At 37.5% G+C, this 18,452-nt stretch overlaps 1 protein-coding gene across 2 annotated transcripts in view; it reads left to right on the top strand.

The window, feature by feature from the left end:
* SLIT2 (slit guidance ligand 2) overlaps positions 1-18,452 on the top strand; it is a 343,459-nt gene that overhangs the window by 284,038 nt on the left and 40,969 nt on the right. For both annotated transcript variants that reach the window (XM_079795128.1, XM_079795127.1), the window contains 3 exons: positions 4,920-5,044; positions 5,196-5,293; positions 6,535-6,674. In XM_079795128.1, coding sequence (XP_079651254.1) covers positions 4,920-5,044; positions 5,196-5,293; positions 6,535-6,674 — 363 coding nt within the window. The remainder of the gene's footprint in view (positions 1-4,919; positions 5,045-5,195; positions 5,294-6,534; positions 6,675-18,452) is intronic.

Raw genomic sequence — 18,452 nt, 5'->3', positions numbered from 1 at the left:
AGTCAAGTAAGCAAGGCTGCCTACAAGCTTTAATGGATTTGAGGTCCGGCAGTTCTTCCATTAAAGATTAAAGTAACTGACAGAGACAAATTGTTAACCAAACTTTCTTTTCATTCCCCTTTGAATTATTAAGCTAAACACACCTCCAGTCCAGATAGCTGATGCTCGAAGGCTCTCTTAAATCACGACCAAGTCTTAAATCAGTCCAGGTAGCCTAGACTAGCCTCTTTCATTTCAGTGACATTAGTAAATCCTGTATCCCTGGAGCTAGATTCTTTTTTCTCCACTATAACACATATTATCAGGGCTAATGTTTTGGAAATAATTTAACAATTCTTGTAACCAGTTTACTTTGGGAAGGAGAAAAGAATGAAAATCACAAAGTTATATCAAAGCACGCTGTCATTCCTTAAAGAGAACCTCTCGTTCTTTTCTGTGTTGTTCTGTTATTTCTGGTGGTTGTCCTTTCCGAATTTATAAATCAAACTTGCAGTCTTAAAAATGTAAAATTATTAACTCTGAGTGTTGTTGCTCAATGGATAATTATCTCTTGGCACCCATCTCCATTCCCCCAGGGTTTTGATAATAATAGCCCCTATGGTTTTCCCAAATTTGAGTAGCTCCTGATATAGACAAAAGGTACTCAGTGAACTTGTGATGAATGGATAAATGGCAAGCTCAAATTTTCCAGTGTCTGTGTTAAATTTTGGTAAACAAGCAGAAGAAGACTGTGTGTGTCCTTTTCAGTAAGCCACACATGTTCCCCCCATCACCCAATTATTTGGAAGTCCGGGGAAGAGTGTCAGAACTCACTGTGGCTTCTGTGCTAGCTCTCACTGGAGTGTGTACTCAAACTTACATTAGCATCTCATTTAATGCTTAAAACCACCCATCAAAATGGCTGCCAACATTCTCCTAACTTCGCACATTTAAGAGACAAATTTAGGTTACTAATTTGGGTGGATGGAGCTCAGGTTTTCTGTCCATTACTATGCCTTATGCTAAAAGGCTGTTCTACTTCCTGTTTCTTGGACACCTTCTTTTCACCTGGGACTAATCAAATTTGTAAAATCCTGCAAGTGTTGGTTTGCTTCTAGAGAGCTATGCAAATTCTTCACTATTTCATTATGACTTTTTTTTAGCATCTTCCTTTAACTTTGATACCATCTCCTTATTATGGAAGCAGATTAAAGATGCCATTCCCCTTGAATAAGAACTTTGCAGTAGAGGATCTCAGAGAAAGTGTCCTGAGTGGGAAATGAATCATAAATTGAAGACAAACAGGAGATAAGAGATGGTCTTATAAAAGGAGCAAAATATGGGTAGGAAATGAATGAGAGGAAAGAACCAGATACAAGGCATAGTTGACCCTTGAACAACATGGCTTTGAGCTGCATGGGTCCACTTATACATGAGTTGTTTGTTTGTTTGTTTGTTTGTTTGTTTTTGCAGTAAATACCTGTAGTACATTCTGTCTGCATTTGGGAGTCTGAGGGCAGATTGTGCTCACTGACCTGCGCCATTTTATATAGGGGACTTGAGTACCTGCACATTTTGACATCCACTGGAGGTTCTAGAACAATCCCCATGGTTACTGAGAGACATCTTTTGGGGGAATCAAAACTTATATGCAGATGTTCAGCTGCTTTGGGTTCAGTGCCCCTAACCCCTGAGTCATTCAAGGGTCAACTGTAGTTCCAAGGGATTAGAACATAGAAATAAGATTTAGTTAAACCATGTAAATGTGTAAGTCACATTATAAGAAGGATGTTTAGTGAGGTGGCATTCCAGTCTAAATAAAGTAGGAAGGAAATTAAGGTAGTTGGGCATACCAGAGGATGCTGCTATTTGGAATTTATGTAAGTTACAAACAGCTTTTGAATCACCCTTTACTCAGACTAGAAAGGGTACTAGAAATAAGAAATTATCATTAAGAGCTGACTTTCAAAGAAGTATTTTTAAAAGAAGCAAATAGTAGCAACTTTCCAACCTGAGAGAGTTAGAACTCAGTATTTTGCTATTTTCCCCACCTTGATGTCACCAAAACAGTTTGTGGGTTTAAGAAAGTGCCAGAAGATACCTGTGTATGTGGTAAAGCTGATTATTTTGATTCCTTTAGCTAAACTGAACATATGCAAGGGGACAATGATCTCCCTTTGTATTCCAGTAAGAATTTCCAGATAGAAAATAATTAAGCAGGATTAGCTATATCAGAAACCAATGCAGTGAACTTATATAGTACATACTAATCCGATACTGTTCAGTGGGTATTTATTAAATGAATCTTGACCTTGTGTTAAACTGGATAGGGCCTATTTCAGCCTGACAATTTTGTCACCTGCATACTCTATTGAATTCTTCAAAATGTATCCATGTATCCAGTTTTATTCCCACTTTAGTTTCTCATTTAAATAATCAAATATAATTTTTGGAGAATGTCACATTCCATAAAATAAGCTTAGAAACTGTCAACCCTCAACTCTTCTATTCAACCACAACCTTACAAGGTTGAAAGCACAGAAATAGACAAAAAGGCATTTTTTTTCAAGGTCTTGGGAAGTGGCCAGATGAACGTGTCCAGTCCTAGCATTTGCTGACTTGCCGTTTTGCTGGGTGCAGTCTTAACTGCTTTATCCAATGCCTTTGTTCAAGATTAGATTCTTTTTCCTTCTGGCCTAGCTAAGGAATCCATTACCAGTTAGCTATTTCCTTTCCTATCGCTGATTCTAAGTGTGATAACTTTAGCAAATACAAAGTCATTTATTGTGGGGTATTTCATTAATTTAACTTGCTGCTTTAAGTAACTGCCACCATTCATTTCTGCAATATGCTGAATAGCTACAGTTTTGTCCTTAATTGATAAATAAGTTGGGAGGGGTGAGAAATTGAATTTCTATAAAGACCACTTCAGTGTTAATCTCAGAAATTTCCCAGCTGCAATTTGATGTAGAGGCTGCACTAGTTATTGTGGTTTCCAAGAAAAAGTGAAGGGGCCATTGGCAAGGCCTCCCTTAATGGTTAAGGTGTCACTAGAAGCGAACAACACCCCTTCCTGTTAACGCCACCATCCCCAGAACTGTCATGCATTTCAAATGGTTAAATAGGAAGAGGAATCTCTATATTTCAAGCTTCTTATTAATAGAAAAGATGAATAATACAGAGAACTATTCTGGTTTTTTTTATTTTACTTCCAAAACATTATATTATATGTGCTTGGCTGGCACTTCCTAGGGTGAGGGAATGCTATTAAGATATGAAGTTTTGCCTGGCTGATGTGACTCAGTGGTCGAGCATGGACCCATGAACCAAGAAGTCACGGTTCGATTCCAGGTCCAGGCATATGCCCAGGTTGCAGGCTCGATCCCCAGTAGGGGGTGTGCAGGAGGCAGCCAATCAATGATTCTCATCATTGATATTTCTCTCCCTCTCCCTGAAATCAATAAAGATATATATAAAGAAAAGAAAGATATGCAGTTTTTATGCCCATATTCTCTTTCATACATGAGTTTTGTTGGTATACTAAAAACACAAACATGAACTCTGATGGGTAGAGAAATATGATGAAAGGTACTTTATATGAGCAGAAGTCATACAACTGTTTGGGGAGAGGTCCGTTGGAAGGTTAGAGCAGTGACAGTAAAGGGGAGCATGCTGTACAATCCACTCAAATAACTTCGCTAAAAAGGACATGTGATCAAACATGTGATTGCAATTGTCGCTGCTGTTTTAATGAGGATAAAATCTTTCAGAGAGACCAGTGAGAGCAGAGACATAATTAAAATAGTTGTATCCTATATAATAAAGAGCTAATGTGTTAATTAGACCGAACAGCAGAACAATGGTCCGGACGACCTTCTGGACGAAAGCTGGGGCTGCGAGGGCCGAACCCCTTGCACGAATTTCATGCATCAAGCCTCTAGTTTTATATATAAAGATGTCACCTTGATAGAATGTCCTCTTCTGACATTTTCCAAGAGGCCGTCCAGTGAGGTCTCACCAACAGTGCAAAGCAGCATCAGTGGAACGTAATTTAATTGAGGACAGTGCAAGTTCTACACTGTTAGCCATTTACAGGATAAATATGTGCAACCAAAGGAAAAGGGCTGCAACTGAATCTGCTTTGAATCCAAACCTTTTATGGATCATGAGTATTTTTTAAATATAGTTTCCAAAAAGTGGGATAACAAGTAGAGATCATTTCATTGGGAAATCCTTCTGGGTGAAGATGATACAGAAATTCCACCCATCACATGCCTGTACCTATGTGCTGGCAAACTCAACCGAACAGATATGAGGGAGGATATAATGGAGATCGTGTGTTTGGTTTATTTCCAAGTGCATAAACATGGTGTTTTTTTAAATATCTCCTATATGAAAACAATACTACTGAACTAATGTTATCTAGGCAGGTGCATGATATTTCATATGTTATTGATGAATTTATATTTTAACTGATGAGTTTCTACTTATTCATAAAACTCATCCACCCATCTCCCAATGTACATGCACACACAGACACACACACAGTCCTCTTTGGGATGGGTGATATGTCTTTCCATGGCAGCTGGCTGAAATTAAGATACAGGCGGTGGCCATGGAGCTCGTTGGCCGGTGAAGGGATTGACCCTGTAACATTAGCATGAATAACATCAGATACCAGCCACCTAAATCAAAACCCAGAGTCCCACTCTGATGTCGGGGAGTCTCACCATCCCTCAATGAAAAGGCCTCCTATTGCATTATTGCACATAATATGATGATGCTGATTTCTGGTTTTGTCATGGAAGAGACTTATATACAGAGATGTGACCAACAACTTTTATACAAAATATACTGTTACATTAAAGCATTAAAATAATCCTAAATTATCTATAAATAGAAAGCACCAGTTTCTCATATGTTTTTCAATTACTTTTTAGGTCCTGTGGATGTGACTATATTAGCTAAATGTAATCCTTGCTTATCAAATCCATGCAAAAATGATGGCACCTGTAACAATGATCCGGTTGACTTTTATCGCTGTACCTGTCCATATGGTTTCAAGGTGAGTCGAAGCTGTCATAGGAGCTGTGATCTGAAAGCATAGCTCTCATTGGTGGGCCTGCCTTATTTTAGTGTGCTGATAACTACCTTATTTTATTGCGCTAACAACTACTTTATTTACACCCAACTCTGCTTGGCCATTCCTTCTCCAGGGGCAGGACTGCGATGTCCCAATTCATGCATGTATCAGTAACCCATGTAAACATGGAGGAACTTGCCACTTAAAAGAAGGTGACAAGGATGGATTCTGGTAGGTCATTCATTTGTCTGTGGTCTGTGTCTGAAGTATTGGAGCAAGAATAACTAAGCAAACACACATTCTCCTTTTCAAACCTGGGAACTTTATTTTAAAATGAATTCCAGGAATCAATTCACAAGAACAACATGTGTGAATCCCTCTCTAAGATATTGCAACATAAAAACAAATATAGATGTTTCAGTATTTTCAGCTCAGGCAGCTACAAAATCCAGAAATTTTAAAACATGTACATGCACACATTATGATTAATCAAGTTAGATTAGATCAAAACAATGGAGTGGCTGTATTTTATGCTAATTAATAGCCAACTAGTCTCCTACTGAAAGTTATATATTCATTTGTTGCTGTGTGTATTGCTTTAAAGACAGTGTGTAATGAAAAGATGTAGGTCCCACTGAAACAGAAAATTAATGATTCATTTCCAACCCCCAATATAAAGAGACAACCATGCTGTGAACATTTTTAATCTGGAATTATTTAATCATACAGTACAATTACCTCAGATGTACTTCATGAATTATGAAATAGAGTTCTTATGATGACACTAATAATTTCACGTAAGAATGCTAATATACCACTAAAGCTTGTTAGGAATATCACTTTTATAATAAATAGGCTTCATTTCTGCATTCTGTTATGAAACTGTCTCTTTTTCATCGAGGCTTTTCAAAGATTATTCTGATACCCACTAAGATGAAATGTACAGTGTCTTACGCCAGTGGAAAAAAATGCATTTATTGAGACATAAAGAGAACATTCACATTTTATAATTGCAAGGAAGATAAAATTTGATTTTCAAATTACCTTTTTGTTCTGTTTTGAGACATCAAGAACATTACACATAGGGTAGTAGGTGTTTTCATTTTTAAAAAAATATCAGAACCAGTTCCTTGTCACTTGTGAGCAAAGAAGCATGGATTATTTTATTAGAGCACAACTTGAGATTAAAATAGAGTAAACTTTGCTTGTGTTTTAGATCTGCAAATATATTGTATTTATTGACTTACAGGGCCATTTCCAGCCAGCATTAATTTTTTTAAAGTTGTTTCTGATTTGCAAGATATTACCTTAAATGAATGCTTACAACATGTCATTTAAAAATCAAAATTTTGTAGTTAAAAGTTCTGTAATTGATAAGTGTATTTAGTATTTTTCAATATGTAGACCACATGTTTTTTTTAAAATACAGAGTTGTTGTTATTATTTTTACTTTTCCCCACTTTGGTGTTCAGGTGTATTTGTGCTGATGGATTTGAAGGAGAACACTGTGAAGTCAATATTGATGACTGTGAAGATAATGACTGTGAAAATAATTCTACTTGTGTTGATGGGATTAATAACTACACATGCCTTTGCCCACCTGAGTACACAGGTAGGAAATGCTCAGCCATCGGTCCATGTATCTGAATGCATCATGGGCATTTTGCTGCATGTATTTAGTAAACCATTGCATTATTCAATAACTGGTAGGTGTTTGGGAAATTAGAGGTAATGTAAATAACAGCCAGAGTTAATAATGGTTTCAGCCAACCTAATGAAAGACCCTCCAAGCTCAGTTATCTATCATGTTATTGCTATCCAGCAAAACCAGGAGTTATACTGAACCTATTAGTCTCACAATTGAATGGTATCACACACAAAGCATTTTTCCTGTGCTAACCAACAAATGTATAAAGGGGCATTTTTTAATATAGTCAAAACATAATTAAGCATTTTAGATTGTATCTTCACTATGAGTGCTTTCCTCTAATAACACATGTTCTTAAAAAAATACAAATAGAAAAATATTGAGCACTTTGAATAATCTTATGAGATTGTCACCTTCTTTCTGGCATTTTGTTTCTTGAAATGATAAATCTCATAAGGCTGTTCGACCTACTTAACTTCTTCCCTGGATAAGGCAATTGGCTGTAAAGTCAACATCAAGTTTATAACTTGGCTATCATGTCAGAATATCTATTTTGATTTAATTTTGTGGCTATGAAGAAGAAACATCACAATTACAATCTTGTTTTCTTAATAAACCACTTAGAGAATGTTATGCATTGTATTTGTAAGAAAAAGTGGAGCAGTAAATTCTGTCACTCTATTTGAAGTTACCATTTTCATTTTGCTGGGGACATTTCATTAGTTGCATTTATTTCCACATGATGTAATACATAGTTAATATCAGAGGGTGAAATAACTATGTGGATGCCTAAGATCAACATCTCCAAACATGAAAGATGAAGTCACATCGTATGATTAACTGTCCCGGGGATTTATTAGGAAAGCATGGACATTTAAGCTTTTATGGCATGCCCAAACTTTGCATTTCACTAGGTACCTTTCTTGATGGGAAAATGCAAGATAGAATAATGGGGTGTTGTTTTGACAACCCAGATCTGTTTGAGTGCCTCTGAAGCTGCCTTCTCATGGTTGGATTTTTTTTTTTATACCAGTGAAGCACCCAATGCCATATAAAGTAATATACTTAGTTACAGTAGAAATTTGAACATGTTATAGCCACCCATTTCTCTATTACATATATGCAGCACTTGGGCTCCTTAGAGGGCAGAATTTGAGTGTTCTTTGATATTTTGAATTAGTGAAGGATAGCAAGTGTATTCAGCATGCACTGAAGCTCTGGGGGCTCCCCTGAGAATTGAGTTGTATTGCATAGGCTCATTTAGACCTGTATATGAAGCCCGCTGTTGGCACTAAAATCTGTTACCTACATAGGATTGTTTTCTTTTTCTGCCATTGTTCTATCATCATTACAGAAAGAGCTTAATTCACTTAATCTTTGAGGCCGTTTTCAACCAGTATACTCTGGCTAGGAGAAATTGGACCAAAGCCCTTCAAACGCACCTTGGTCAGCTAATGAGATCCAGAGCCCAGCAACCAGGAATTGGTCAATATCCTCCTTGTGTTGACAACCCAGGCCTGAGAGCACTGCAGTGTTTGGGTTTTCACGTGCCTTTTTTTTTTTTTTTCATGATCAATTACAGAAGGTGGCAGATTCTTCTGAGTTGCTTTGGAGGAGTTCCCCTGCTTTGGCTTGAGATCTGCTGTACCTTCTTCTTTATCCATTTCTTTTGAGTCTGTTTTATCTTCTCAACCTACACATTCCAAACTCCCTTCCTACACCTGATCCTCTTGCCCACATGTTATCTCCACCCGAAGTGACTCCGTTCAGCGCGGCTTCCTCTGAAAAGTATTATGAAGCCTCATCTCTCCGTGCCAGATCTCTTTCTCTGAAACATAAAAAAAAAAAAAAAAAAAAAAAAAACTTAGAAAAACCACTGTTTAGCCAAAATGTGACATCTATTAAAGCTATCACATGGGAACCTGCCAAGACTATCTGTCAAGAGCCATTTGGTTCTCCTGAGACTCGTTGGGTCTTTTGAAGCATAGCTATTACAGATATCAGTTTGCCTGAATTTTGGCAAAGTATAAACAAAAATACTGAGCGCAATAGAAACTTAATAGCATGAAGATATTACCACTCTGACTTTTGGGCTGAATCTTGTGGGCAGTAAAGAGTTTGACGATTAGAGCAAATATCTAAATGAGGCCCTAAAAGTTTGGCATTAGAGCAAATATCTAAATGAGGCCCTTTTGTAACTCATCTATTCACTATAGCATTTTTGTCCATATGTGAGATGAGCTCATTTGCAAAATATCAAACAACCATCTGCAGATTTTGAAGTTAGTGGCACATAGTGGCCTTTAATTATAGGAAAATATAAATTGGGCTCCAGAGTTTTATATCCTGCTTCATCCAAGTCTGTAGTTAGGGAGGAATTTTCGTATAATGCGGCTGTATTGTTTTAGATGTAAGTTTGGAGTCTGATTAATGAGCATGAGATTTGGGAACAGAAACCCTGCTATGCTCAGGGAATATAATAATGTTGTCATTGTTTAAAAATCATTCAAGTCACAAGTTGCTTTCTGTTTGAAGATTTTTCACTCGATGCCCCAAAGGCATAGATGGGAACGTGAACTCTTTAGTTGGAACAAATAAAACTTCATGGAAAAAGCTCATAAATTATTATGGGGGAAGGCTTTACATTTGGCATCCGTGGCAAGAGTCAGACTGGACATACTATTGCTAATGGAGAAAATCCAGAGATCTGAAAGCAATTTGATGGAGAAATCTCGAAGTGATGGGCAGGCTATAAAACACGACTACAAATAACAAAAATAAAATGAACCACCATTGGGAAGTTTATTAAATTTATTTAAGCCCGTGTGACCAGCACATTATAGTAAATAGTTATTGATTTACTATAAGTTTTACTAAAAAGCTATCTGTTTTTTCTGCTGCAGGGATTAACAACATAAATTTTAAGGGTCAATATTGATTTTCTATGATCTAAAACTTGTTATACCCCCTCCTTCTCCCAGTTATCAAAACTGTTGTTTTCTACTTAATGCAATCCATTATCTGTTCCAGTTGTATAATAAATGGTTGTTGATGGCTAATTCTTCAGACAGGTTAATTTTTGAAAAGTTTAATTCCATATGGTTCTAAATTAAAACCACTACACTAAGGATTGCGCATAGTTAATTTTTGAAGAGTTTAATTCAGTATTGTTTTAAATTGAAATCACTACACCAAGGATGGAGCAAGTCAGACTCAGAAATTGCTAGGAAATAATTTTCAAATTCACTCTAGGGTTTTAATTTTAGCTTGAGAAATTGGTTTTTATTTTTAATTTTTTTAAATCATTATTGTATCCTTTCTAAAACCAAGGCATTTCTTGAATGTGCATTTTCAAGCAATCACATAAGCTCAAAACTTATAAAAATTAACATTATAAACATGGCACCCCTTGCCATGTTGAGAACTTGGCGCCCTATCTGAAACTCTGGTATGAACTTAGGTGTTGAGTTGGAAAATGTGTTTTTGCATGTTTCCCGAGATTCAGGCCCTGGATCTGCTCTGTCAAGACTATGTTTCTTAATCAACCCTACTCTCATGGAACCACGTGCAAAGATGACACAACGTTGATCACACTGTAACCCAGGATGTCACTTAATGGGATTACCCAAATTCAGTACACGAAAGTTTCCATACCAGTTGGGCATGTAAAGATGCGGAAAACATTCAGCCCGTTTTAATCTTTCCATGTTGTACCCTTATCTCTTTGTTTTCCTAACCGCCCATGCCCACACCCTAACCATGACGTGCACGTGTTAAAAAGTAAGGCTGGTTAAGTGACCTGGTTGAGATGCAGATCCCTGGCTGCCTGTGATGGCGTTTGCCTATCGCCTCATGTCCCCCTGTTTGTGCGCTTGGCCGGCTGTAGGTAAGGAATCCAAGCCTCACTTCCCTTCGCCCGCTCATTCTGGGCCCTTCCATTATAAATACACTAGCTTCCTGTGCTCTGCTGTTGTATCGCAATGTAAATAGTCTTTTGTCTCTTCTGTCTTTGTCGCTGCCAGCTGCTAATCTGAATGAGGTGGAAAAAGGTTAGTCGCCTTTTAAGTCTACTATGATTTTTATTTTTGTTTCCCTCTTTCTTTTAAAGCTATATATATGGATGTCATTATATGTACATGGGAAAAGGGATGTGGACGAAATCTGAAATTAATATGTTGAGTCAGTCATGCAGATCTTTGATGTATGGGTAGCTATGCCAAGCACTATAAAAAGGGCATCTGACATGCACTTACCCAATTTGTAGAAGGCTGTGAAAGAAACCTTCTGAGCGGGAAGAAGGTGGTGAAAAAGAAAGACTAATAATTGTTACTCTCTACTTGTCTGTTTGCTTTTACTCTTTAAAAGTTTTCACAAACATGAATTATTTTTATAATGAAAAATATAAATCATTTAGTATACCTAGGGTATAGATAGAAGTATTTTCAATACTGGGAACTTTTCAATAACCTTAAAATAATATCTTTAGTAAGTTGAAACAATAGAAATATTGAAAGGTGTATACATTTATGTAAACATTTTATAAAATAAATATGACAAAGCCCAAGAGCTTGGTTTATAGAATGACATTGTTGAATTCATGTTACAGTACATCATGAGTACTAGGTAGTATTTTTTTAAGTATATTTTTATTGATTTCAGAGAGAAAGGGAGAGGGAGAGATAGAAACATCAATGATAGAGAATTATTGATTGGCTGCCTCCTGTATGCCCCCTACTGGGGATTGAGCTTGAAACTCAGGTGTATGCCCTGACCAGGAATCAAACCATGACTTCCTGGTTCATAGGTCTATAATCAACCACTGAGCCACGCCAGCCAGGCAAGGCAGTATTTTTAAAACATAAAGAGAGCCATATCCAATCATTGACATCAATATGGTCTATGTGGCTCCCCAAATCCATCGAGGCCCAGGAAAGGAAGTCCTAGAAATTATCAGGGCAGTAGGCATGCCTGAGAAATCACCATGGAACCTTTGTGAAGCCTTATCTTAAAGTTTTAGAATGATTACTAATAACATTAGTCTTTTACTCAATCTGTTGGCCAAAAGTCTTTAAGTGCCAACCAAGTGCAGGCTTAGCAGCCTCTAGGGAGCCCAATGTGTGCCTGTCTTGACTGTGCCAGCTGTCTGTGAAGCACTGGCAGGAAGATTATAGGGCTAATGCGGGTACGTTATACAGCAGCCCACCCTGTCTCCTCTTGCTAAGGAATTCATTTCTGTTGCGTCATTCAGGCGATTTACTGTGTGTGGTCACTTACCAAACACAATTAAGTTGACAAACATGAAAAAAAAAATGGTTTCATATTGTAAAATGTAAAAATATAGCCTGGTCAATTCTCTGTGGATTGATGCATTCAATACCATTCTTGGTCAAATATTATCTCTCCTTTTTCCAAGTACTAAATCATTTGGTGGTTTGGGGTGGGGGTGTCTAAGGTCTGAGTCTATCAGAAACATAATAGCAATTATTCTGTCACAGGAATATGCCCTTAAGTAGCTCTATGGACTCTCAGGAGCAAGCTTGGCAGTGTGAGAGTATTTCCAATCACCACGTGGTTTCATGTGTTGACTAAATTTCATGCTTAGGTTTATAAAACATGTCTTTTATTTCCAAGAATCTGCTGATGACTGAATTTGCTTTTAAAATCAGTCAAACTGTACTCTATTTTTTTAACCCGAAACTTAACTAGAAATGAAATTTCAATTTCTTTATGACAATGAGGGTAATTTTCTTAAATAATAATAAAACGTTCTAGAATTAGCTGATATAGGGAAAATGTTTAAATCCCTGTAGGCATGAACAATAAGGGTTTGAGCAATAACTTGTATAAAACAATGAGAAAGCACTTACCCACGGATCCACAGATTATAAAAAGGGGTCCATCCAATACCTCGCTGACCCCATGGCATGCCCTCTGACTTGGGGACTTGCACTAGACCAGTCCCTGATTATCTGCTGCCACGGTGCAGGCTCAGAATAGGTACCTCTCACAATGGCTCCAACTGACCAATGATGCCCAACAAGCTTTTCTTCTGCTGTCTCTCCAGCTTGCCATACATAATGTCCCTGATGTGCGTTTGAAAACAGTAAAGGGAGCCACAAAATTCAGGTGCTGACAATTAGTCTGTTTTATCTACACATGAGGGAAAAGAAGTATCCAATAAATGCCTGTATAATTAATTAATTAACTAATTAATTAATTCCCCTGGTGATGAGTCTACTTTCCATCACTTAGGGCAGCTGGGATACTGATGAATTTGTCCAGCCAATGGGAGAAGCTTAGGTTTCTCATCCTAATATTTAGGATGGGACCTCTCCCAGTCTTTATTTCCTTTTCTTTCTTTTTTTCTGTGAAACACGGATAATTGACATCTATCCCACCTCAGAATAACATGGAAGGATATATGGGAAAACACTTTAAAATGTTACATGTCTATATGCAAGAGATATCAGTGCTGCCTTGTATGACTGATGTAAAGTTTTGCATCATCACTACATTGACATAGATGAGTTGATGCCATTCCTGATGGCATACGGATTCTTATGGTTATTTTGATAGAGCAGATCCCACCTAGTGGAAATTATGTGTGTGAAGGAAATCCCCCCCCCATATTTTTCAGTACTGCCTTGTTAAAAAGTATTATTTTGTCATTTTTTATGCTCACTATATTGGAAAGGCTTTATTTGGTGTTAAGCCTTTGGTTCTCTTCACCCCCTTACTCTACTTTGAAGTGGGAGGAAATAGTAAATTCTGAAGAACTCTTGGGTTTGGTTGCATTTTTTAGGTTTTGTGTATATTTTTGGATTTTCATGATCTTTTGAAAATAGTAACCCCTTCTGTTATTAATTCTGCCTCAAGATGTGTAAGGTCTTTATAGCAAACTTAATATAGTTGCAGACGTACCTGCAGTCTGTTTTAACTATAGAGAATACATTGGCAGCCTAATGATATTGTGTGGTTTGCATTCATCTTTCAACCTTGCAAAGCCTTCTTACAAACCTTTGAACCTCAGAAAACATTTTAATGATCCTGCTTGCTCTTAAGTTAATAGGCTGGGACCACTGAGCCCAGAACAACAGGCTAGCTTAACCAAGCCTTATTCAATCCAACTTGGATTTATTTATTTTGAAAAAGGATTTAAATATTTCTGCAGTTTCAGTAGCTGTTGGAATTAGCTCCATTATTTAGTTCCAATGAGGAAGTGCTGAAAAACAGTTCCTTTTCTGTTTATTTATTGAGGAGGTAAGTTTTTTCCATTTTAAAAACTCAAGAGATATTTATTGAGAAAATACCTTATGCAGGACACTGTGCTAAGCATCCAAAAATGCAAAAAACATTACCCTTGTCCACCGGGCAAAATCTTTGGCTTTGGTCCTCACTGCAAGTTCAGACTAGGTCAGTTATTTTGCTAAAGTCATCATTCCTCATATCCCAGGAAAGTTAACAGCATCATATAGTTACTTCACCAGTTCATGAGCAAAGAGAGACCCCTTTCTGACTATGAAAATGAATCAAATTCTCTGGCAAACAGGCATTATGGAGCAATCCATTTTACATCATTGAGAACAAAAGTGAGAACATAGAAGGATTGTCCTTGTTGGAAATATTTTCATATCCACTTTTATAGCATGTTTTCTGGAGCCTTCCTATTTTGAATTATGGTTAACTCTATCTCACAAGGTTACTCTGTGGCCATGCCATGCTTGTGCACGTGTCCCATTTTGCACACTTTTGGCACTAGGAGGACATTTAGGAGCAGTTCCCATATCTTTAGGAATTCACGGTCCCTCGGAATCAGTTCTCAGTATTTCTCTACTAACAATGGGACTTCATTAAGTTCAGGGAAGTGCATGTGATCTGGATTTTTTATTGATCCTATTAAGAAGGTGAGTTAACTATTTCTGATTGAGAGGACAAATTTCAGGACAGTTAACACAAATAAGAAAGCCTCAGATGTTGAAAAAGAATCTTCAGAAAGTGTTGGCTCTTTTAAAAAAAATAAGAAATAGAATCACGCCAATTATTTATAATCCTTTACTGAGTAATGGAAATGAAGCCAATTGTTGCTACCAGCACTGACAATATTGGAGACTGGGCATCTCTGCCCATGATAATGTGCTGTGTTGTTTGGGTGAAAACCTTGAGCAGAGCGTGCAACAAATAATTCTGGCCTGGCCCAGCAAAAGAGGAGGAAATGGAAATAATTTTCATGCAAGTCCAATTCAGTTAATGAATGACTCCCAGAATCCCAACATCTGTGTCCACATTCTATGTCCATCCATCTCCCTGCTCCACTGCAAGGACTGAGAAAAGACAGAGGATGTTTTTCTTTTCTTTAATCCTCACTCGAGGATATTTTCCCATTGATTTTCTGAGAGAATGGAATAGAGAGGGAAAGAGAGAGAAATATCGATGTGAGAGAAACACATGGATTGGTTGCCTCTTGCATGAGCCCAGGCCCCAGTCGGGCCTGGGCCTGGGAGGAGCCTGAAACCAAGGTACATGCCCTTGACTGGAATCTAACCTGGGACCCTTCGGTCTGCAAGCCGACGCTCTATCCACTGAGCCAAACCGGATAGGGTGAGAATGTTTTTCTTTACACAAATAAAGAGCAAATGTAAAGCCACAATGAGATATTGCCTCACACTTTTCAGAATGGTTATCATCAGTAAATCAATAAACAAGTGCTGGTGAGGATGTGGAGAAAAGGAAACCCCCGTGCACTGTTGGTGGGCATGCCGATTGGTGTAGCCACTATAGAAAGCAGTATGGAGTTACCTCAAAACATTAAAAATGGAACTGCTTTATGACCCAGCAATTCCACTCCTTGGATATCCGAAGAAACCCAAAACACTGATTCCAAAGGATATATGCACCCCTATGTTCATTGCCGTGTTATTTACAATAGCCAAGATTTGGAAGTAGCCCAAGTGCCCATCAGTAGATGAGTGGATAAAACAGCTATGGTACATTTACACAATGGAATACTATTCATCCTTAAAAAAAAAGGAAATCTTACCTTTTGCGACATCATGGATGGCCCTGGAGACAATTATGCTAAGCAAAATAAGCCAGTCAGAGAAAGGCAAGTACCATGTGATTTCACTTATGTGGAATCTAATGAACAAAATTAAATGGGAAATGTATAATTTCTGATAGGAATTTTTAAAATTTGGTAGTGAGAGTCATTCAGACCCATTTATCTTAACCTTTCTCAAGCATGCACTTAAGTGCTTACACACACACTTCCTTCATTCTCAGGTTCATCCTCTCCATTTCCCCTTGGGATTGTCATGATTTAGCAGACGAGCGTGTAGGGATGTATGAGTCCACATGCTACCCATCTCAGGCCGATGTCAGAACTCAAATCTGCTACCCGTTTTCCATATATTCTCTCTGTTTCCTTACATGGTCCCTCATGCCATTGGGGTCGCCTTTATTAACATTTAAAAACATATTTTCCCTCCAGATGCAATCCAATAAGTGTTATCTGTCACATTTCTCAGCAGCCATCAAGTATCTACTTTGTGACAGATAATTTGCTAGTTAATGCAATGGGATTAAAGAGGCACAAACATATAGCTATAAGTAAAGGTCCTATCCTCAAGTAGTATAATGTTAAAAAATTAAATCTCACTTATTTGTCTAATAAATTGTTAGTTTTGATAACTTCCCTTGCTGTACCAATGTAAGTAAAGTAAACTGGTACAATTTATTCAGGTTTTTCTTGAGCCAAGTAAGAGCTCAAATGCAAATAATTGAAGAATGATGCGTTTGACCCTCCAAAAATCTGGGTCCTGGGGATTCTGTCAGGAATTCAACCAGACTTCCTTCCTTGTTCCAAGTATATTTGAAAATGTCATAACCGATTAGTTATAACACTATAATTCTGGTCCAGTTATTCAGATTGCTGTCATAAATTCCCTTTCCATTATTGTCAATATCAATGATTCTTTTGTATAAAAAAAACCCCACACACCTATTTTTGTATAATTTAAAAATAGGAACAAGGACAGGCTGCACCGTCAGCCCCTGAACCCTCCCCACCCCGTTCATTACCCATGAGCCTCAGCATGGACTCCGACATTTTTTTCTGTTTTAGGGAAAAAGAAATTAATCTGGCTACATTAGCAGAAACTGTCAACAGTGAAGTACAATATTTCAGAAATGCCATGGTACTCATATCTAAAATTATTTTTATTGTAGACAGACATGCTCAACCTGAATTTAAAGGTCTAACTTTTGAAAATATTCAGATGAGATACTTATTAATTCACATCCATCCTTTCCTACTTCTCCATTAGTGTAAAGCAAATCAATACTTAACACAGAGTGATTTGAATTAGAAAATTCCAGAAATCCTAATCCAGGGACTGTATGACCAACTTCTCTGATAAGCAGGCTTTGTGGACTGAGTAAGCCTAAGTAAGACATTTGTTGCCCAAATCTCTTGGTAGATAGAAAGCAATGAATCATCCATCCCAGTAACTCTTCAAACATTGCCTCTGATTAGAACAATTTACAAAGAGAACAAATCTCTTTAGGGGTAATAATAAATTTGTGGACCGTATAGTATAGTTTTCAGTAATACGTAAAAACAATAATAAGTCATTTAGGCAGTTGCTAAATGGAACTTCTACAAGGTACTGGAAAATTGGGCATCTCATTTCTCTAAATATTACAGATTGGAACCTACAGGGTAAGGACTTTGTCATGCTCCCCCTTTAATCTTTTGCTGGATAGAACTCAAGATGTTTCCCCCAACACCATATTATAAAAATTATTAAACCTAAGCACCTTTTTAAAAAATTTTGGTCAAATAAAAAATTCTCACTCCAGAGTACATATAAATAGATGCTATTACAAGTGGTCAATTTCTTTTTACACTATTATTCATTTCAGGAAACATTTAACTGCCATGGACTAGATGGTATCTTCATTATTCATTGATTTGCCAAAGCATCACCCTAGTAAGAATTTGGAAGAGTGCCATGAGTTAAGCCAGTATTTTTTAGAAAAATATTGTTTAAGAAATTTGAGTGCCTGTGTGGGAAACAGAAATCATATTGGTAATAGCATTCAACTCAGGTATCCTCCATTTGTGTTGAATCTTGATGTCTTTGACATAATTAAAGTTTATAAAACACTTTCAAGAGTATCATTTTTATAACTAAGGATAGTACAGATACTAGTAGTTATTTTGAAGTGCAGCTGTTATTCAAAGTTCAAGCCAGTCTTCAAATTTATGGTAAAGCTGATGGAACTCGGCATTGGACTCACTTTTCTCCCCCTCTCTAAGACACCAAAGTGTGTGGTTCTCTTGCCTTTGTCAACTTTAATAGCCTAAGGTCATTCGTCATTGGCACTTATTACTGTTTGGGTAGCCCATCCTGCAAACCCTAAAGCCGGTTAATGCCGGCTCCCCTTGGAGGGAGGGCTAAGGGTTTATTGGTCCCAGTCAACCAGTGCTTTGCAGAGAGGCTTCTAGCCCAAGCAGCAAACAAAGGCAATGCCAGACTACTCTGTTGTACTCTGTACGGACCTTGCCACTTTTGAAGTGCAGAGGTCATGGTTTTGGACCACCCCCTTTCCTTGTGCATCACTTATTACAGACAAATGAAGAAGCTTGAGACCTGGAAGAAAATTTGAGGCTCAGGAGAGAACAACAACATGGGATGAATTAAGAAAGGAAAGAGACTGGAAGGAAGGAAAGAAGGAAGGGAG

This window comes from Cnephaeus nilssonii (assembly GCF_951640355.1).
Source record: "Cnephaeus nilssonii genome assembly, chromosome: 1".
Taxonomy (NCBI): domain Eukaryota; kingdom Metazoa; phylum Chordata; class Mammalia; order Chiroptera; family Vespertilionidae; genus Cnephaeus; species Cnephaeus nilssonii.
This window is presented reverse-complemented; position numbering and strand designations above follow the sequence as displayed.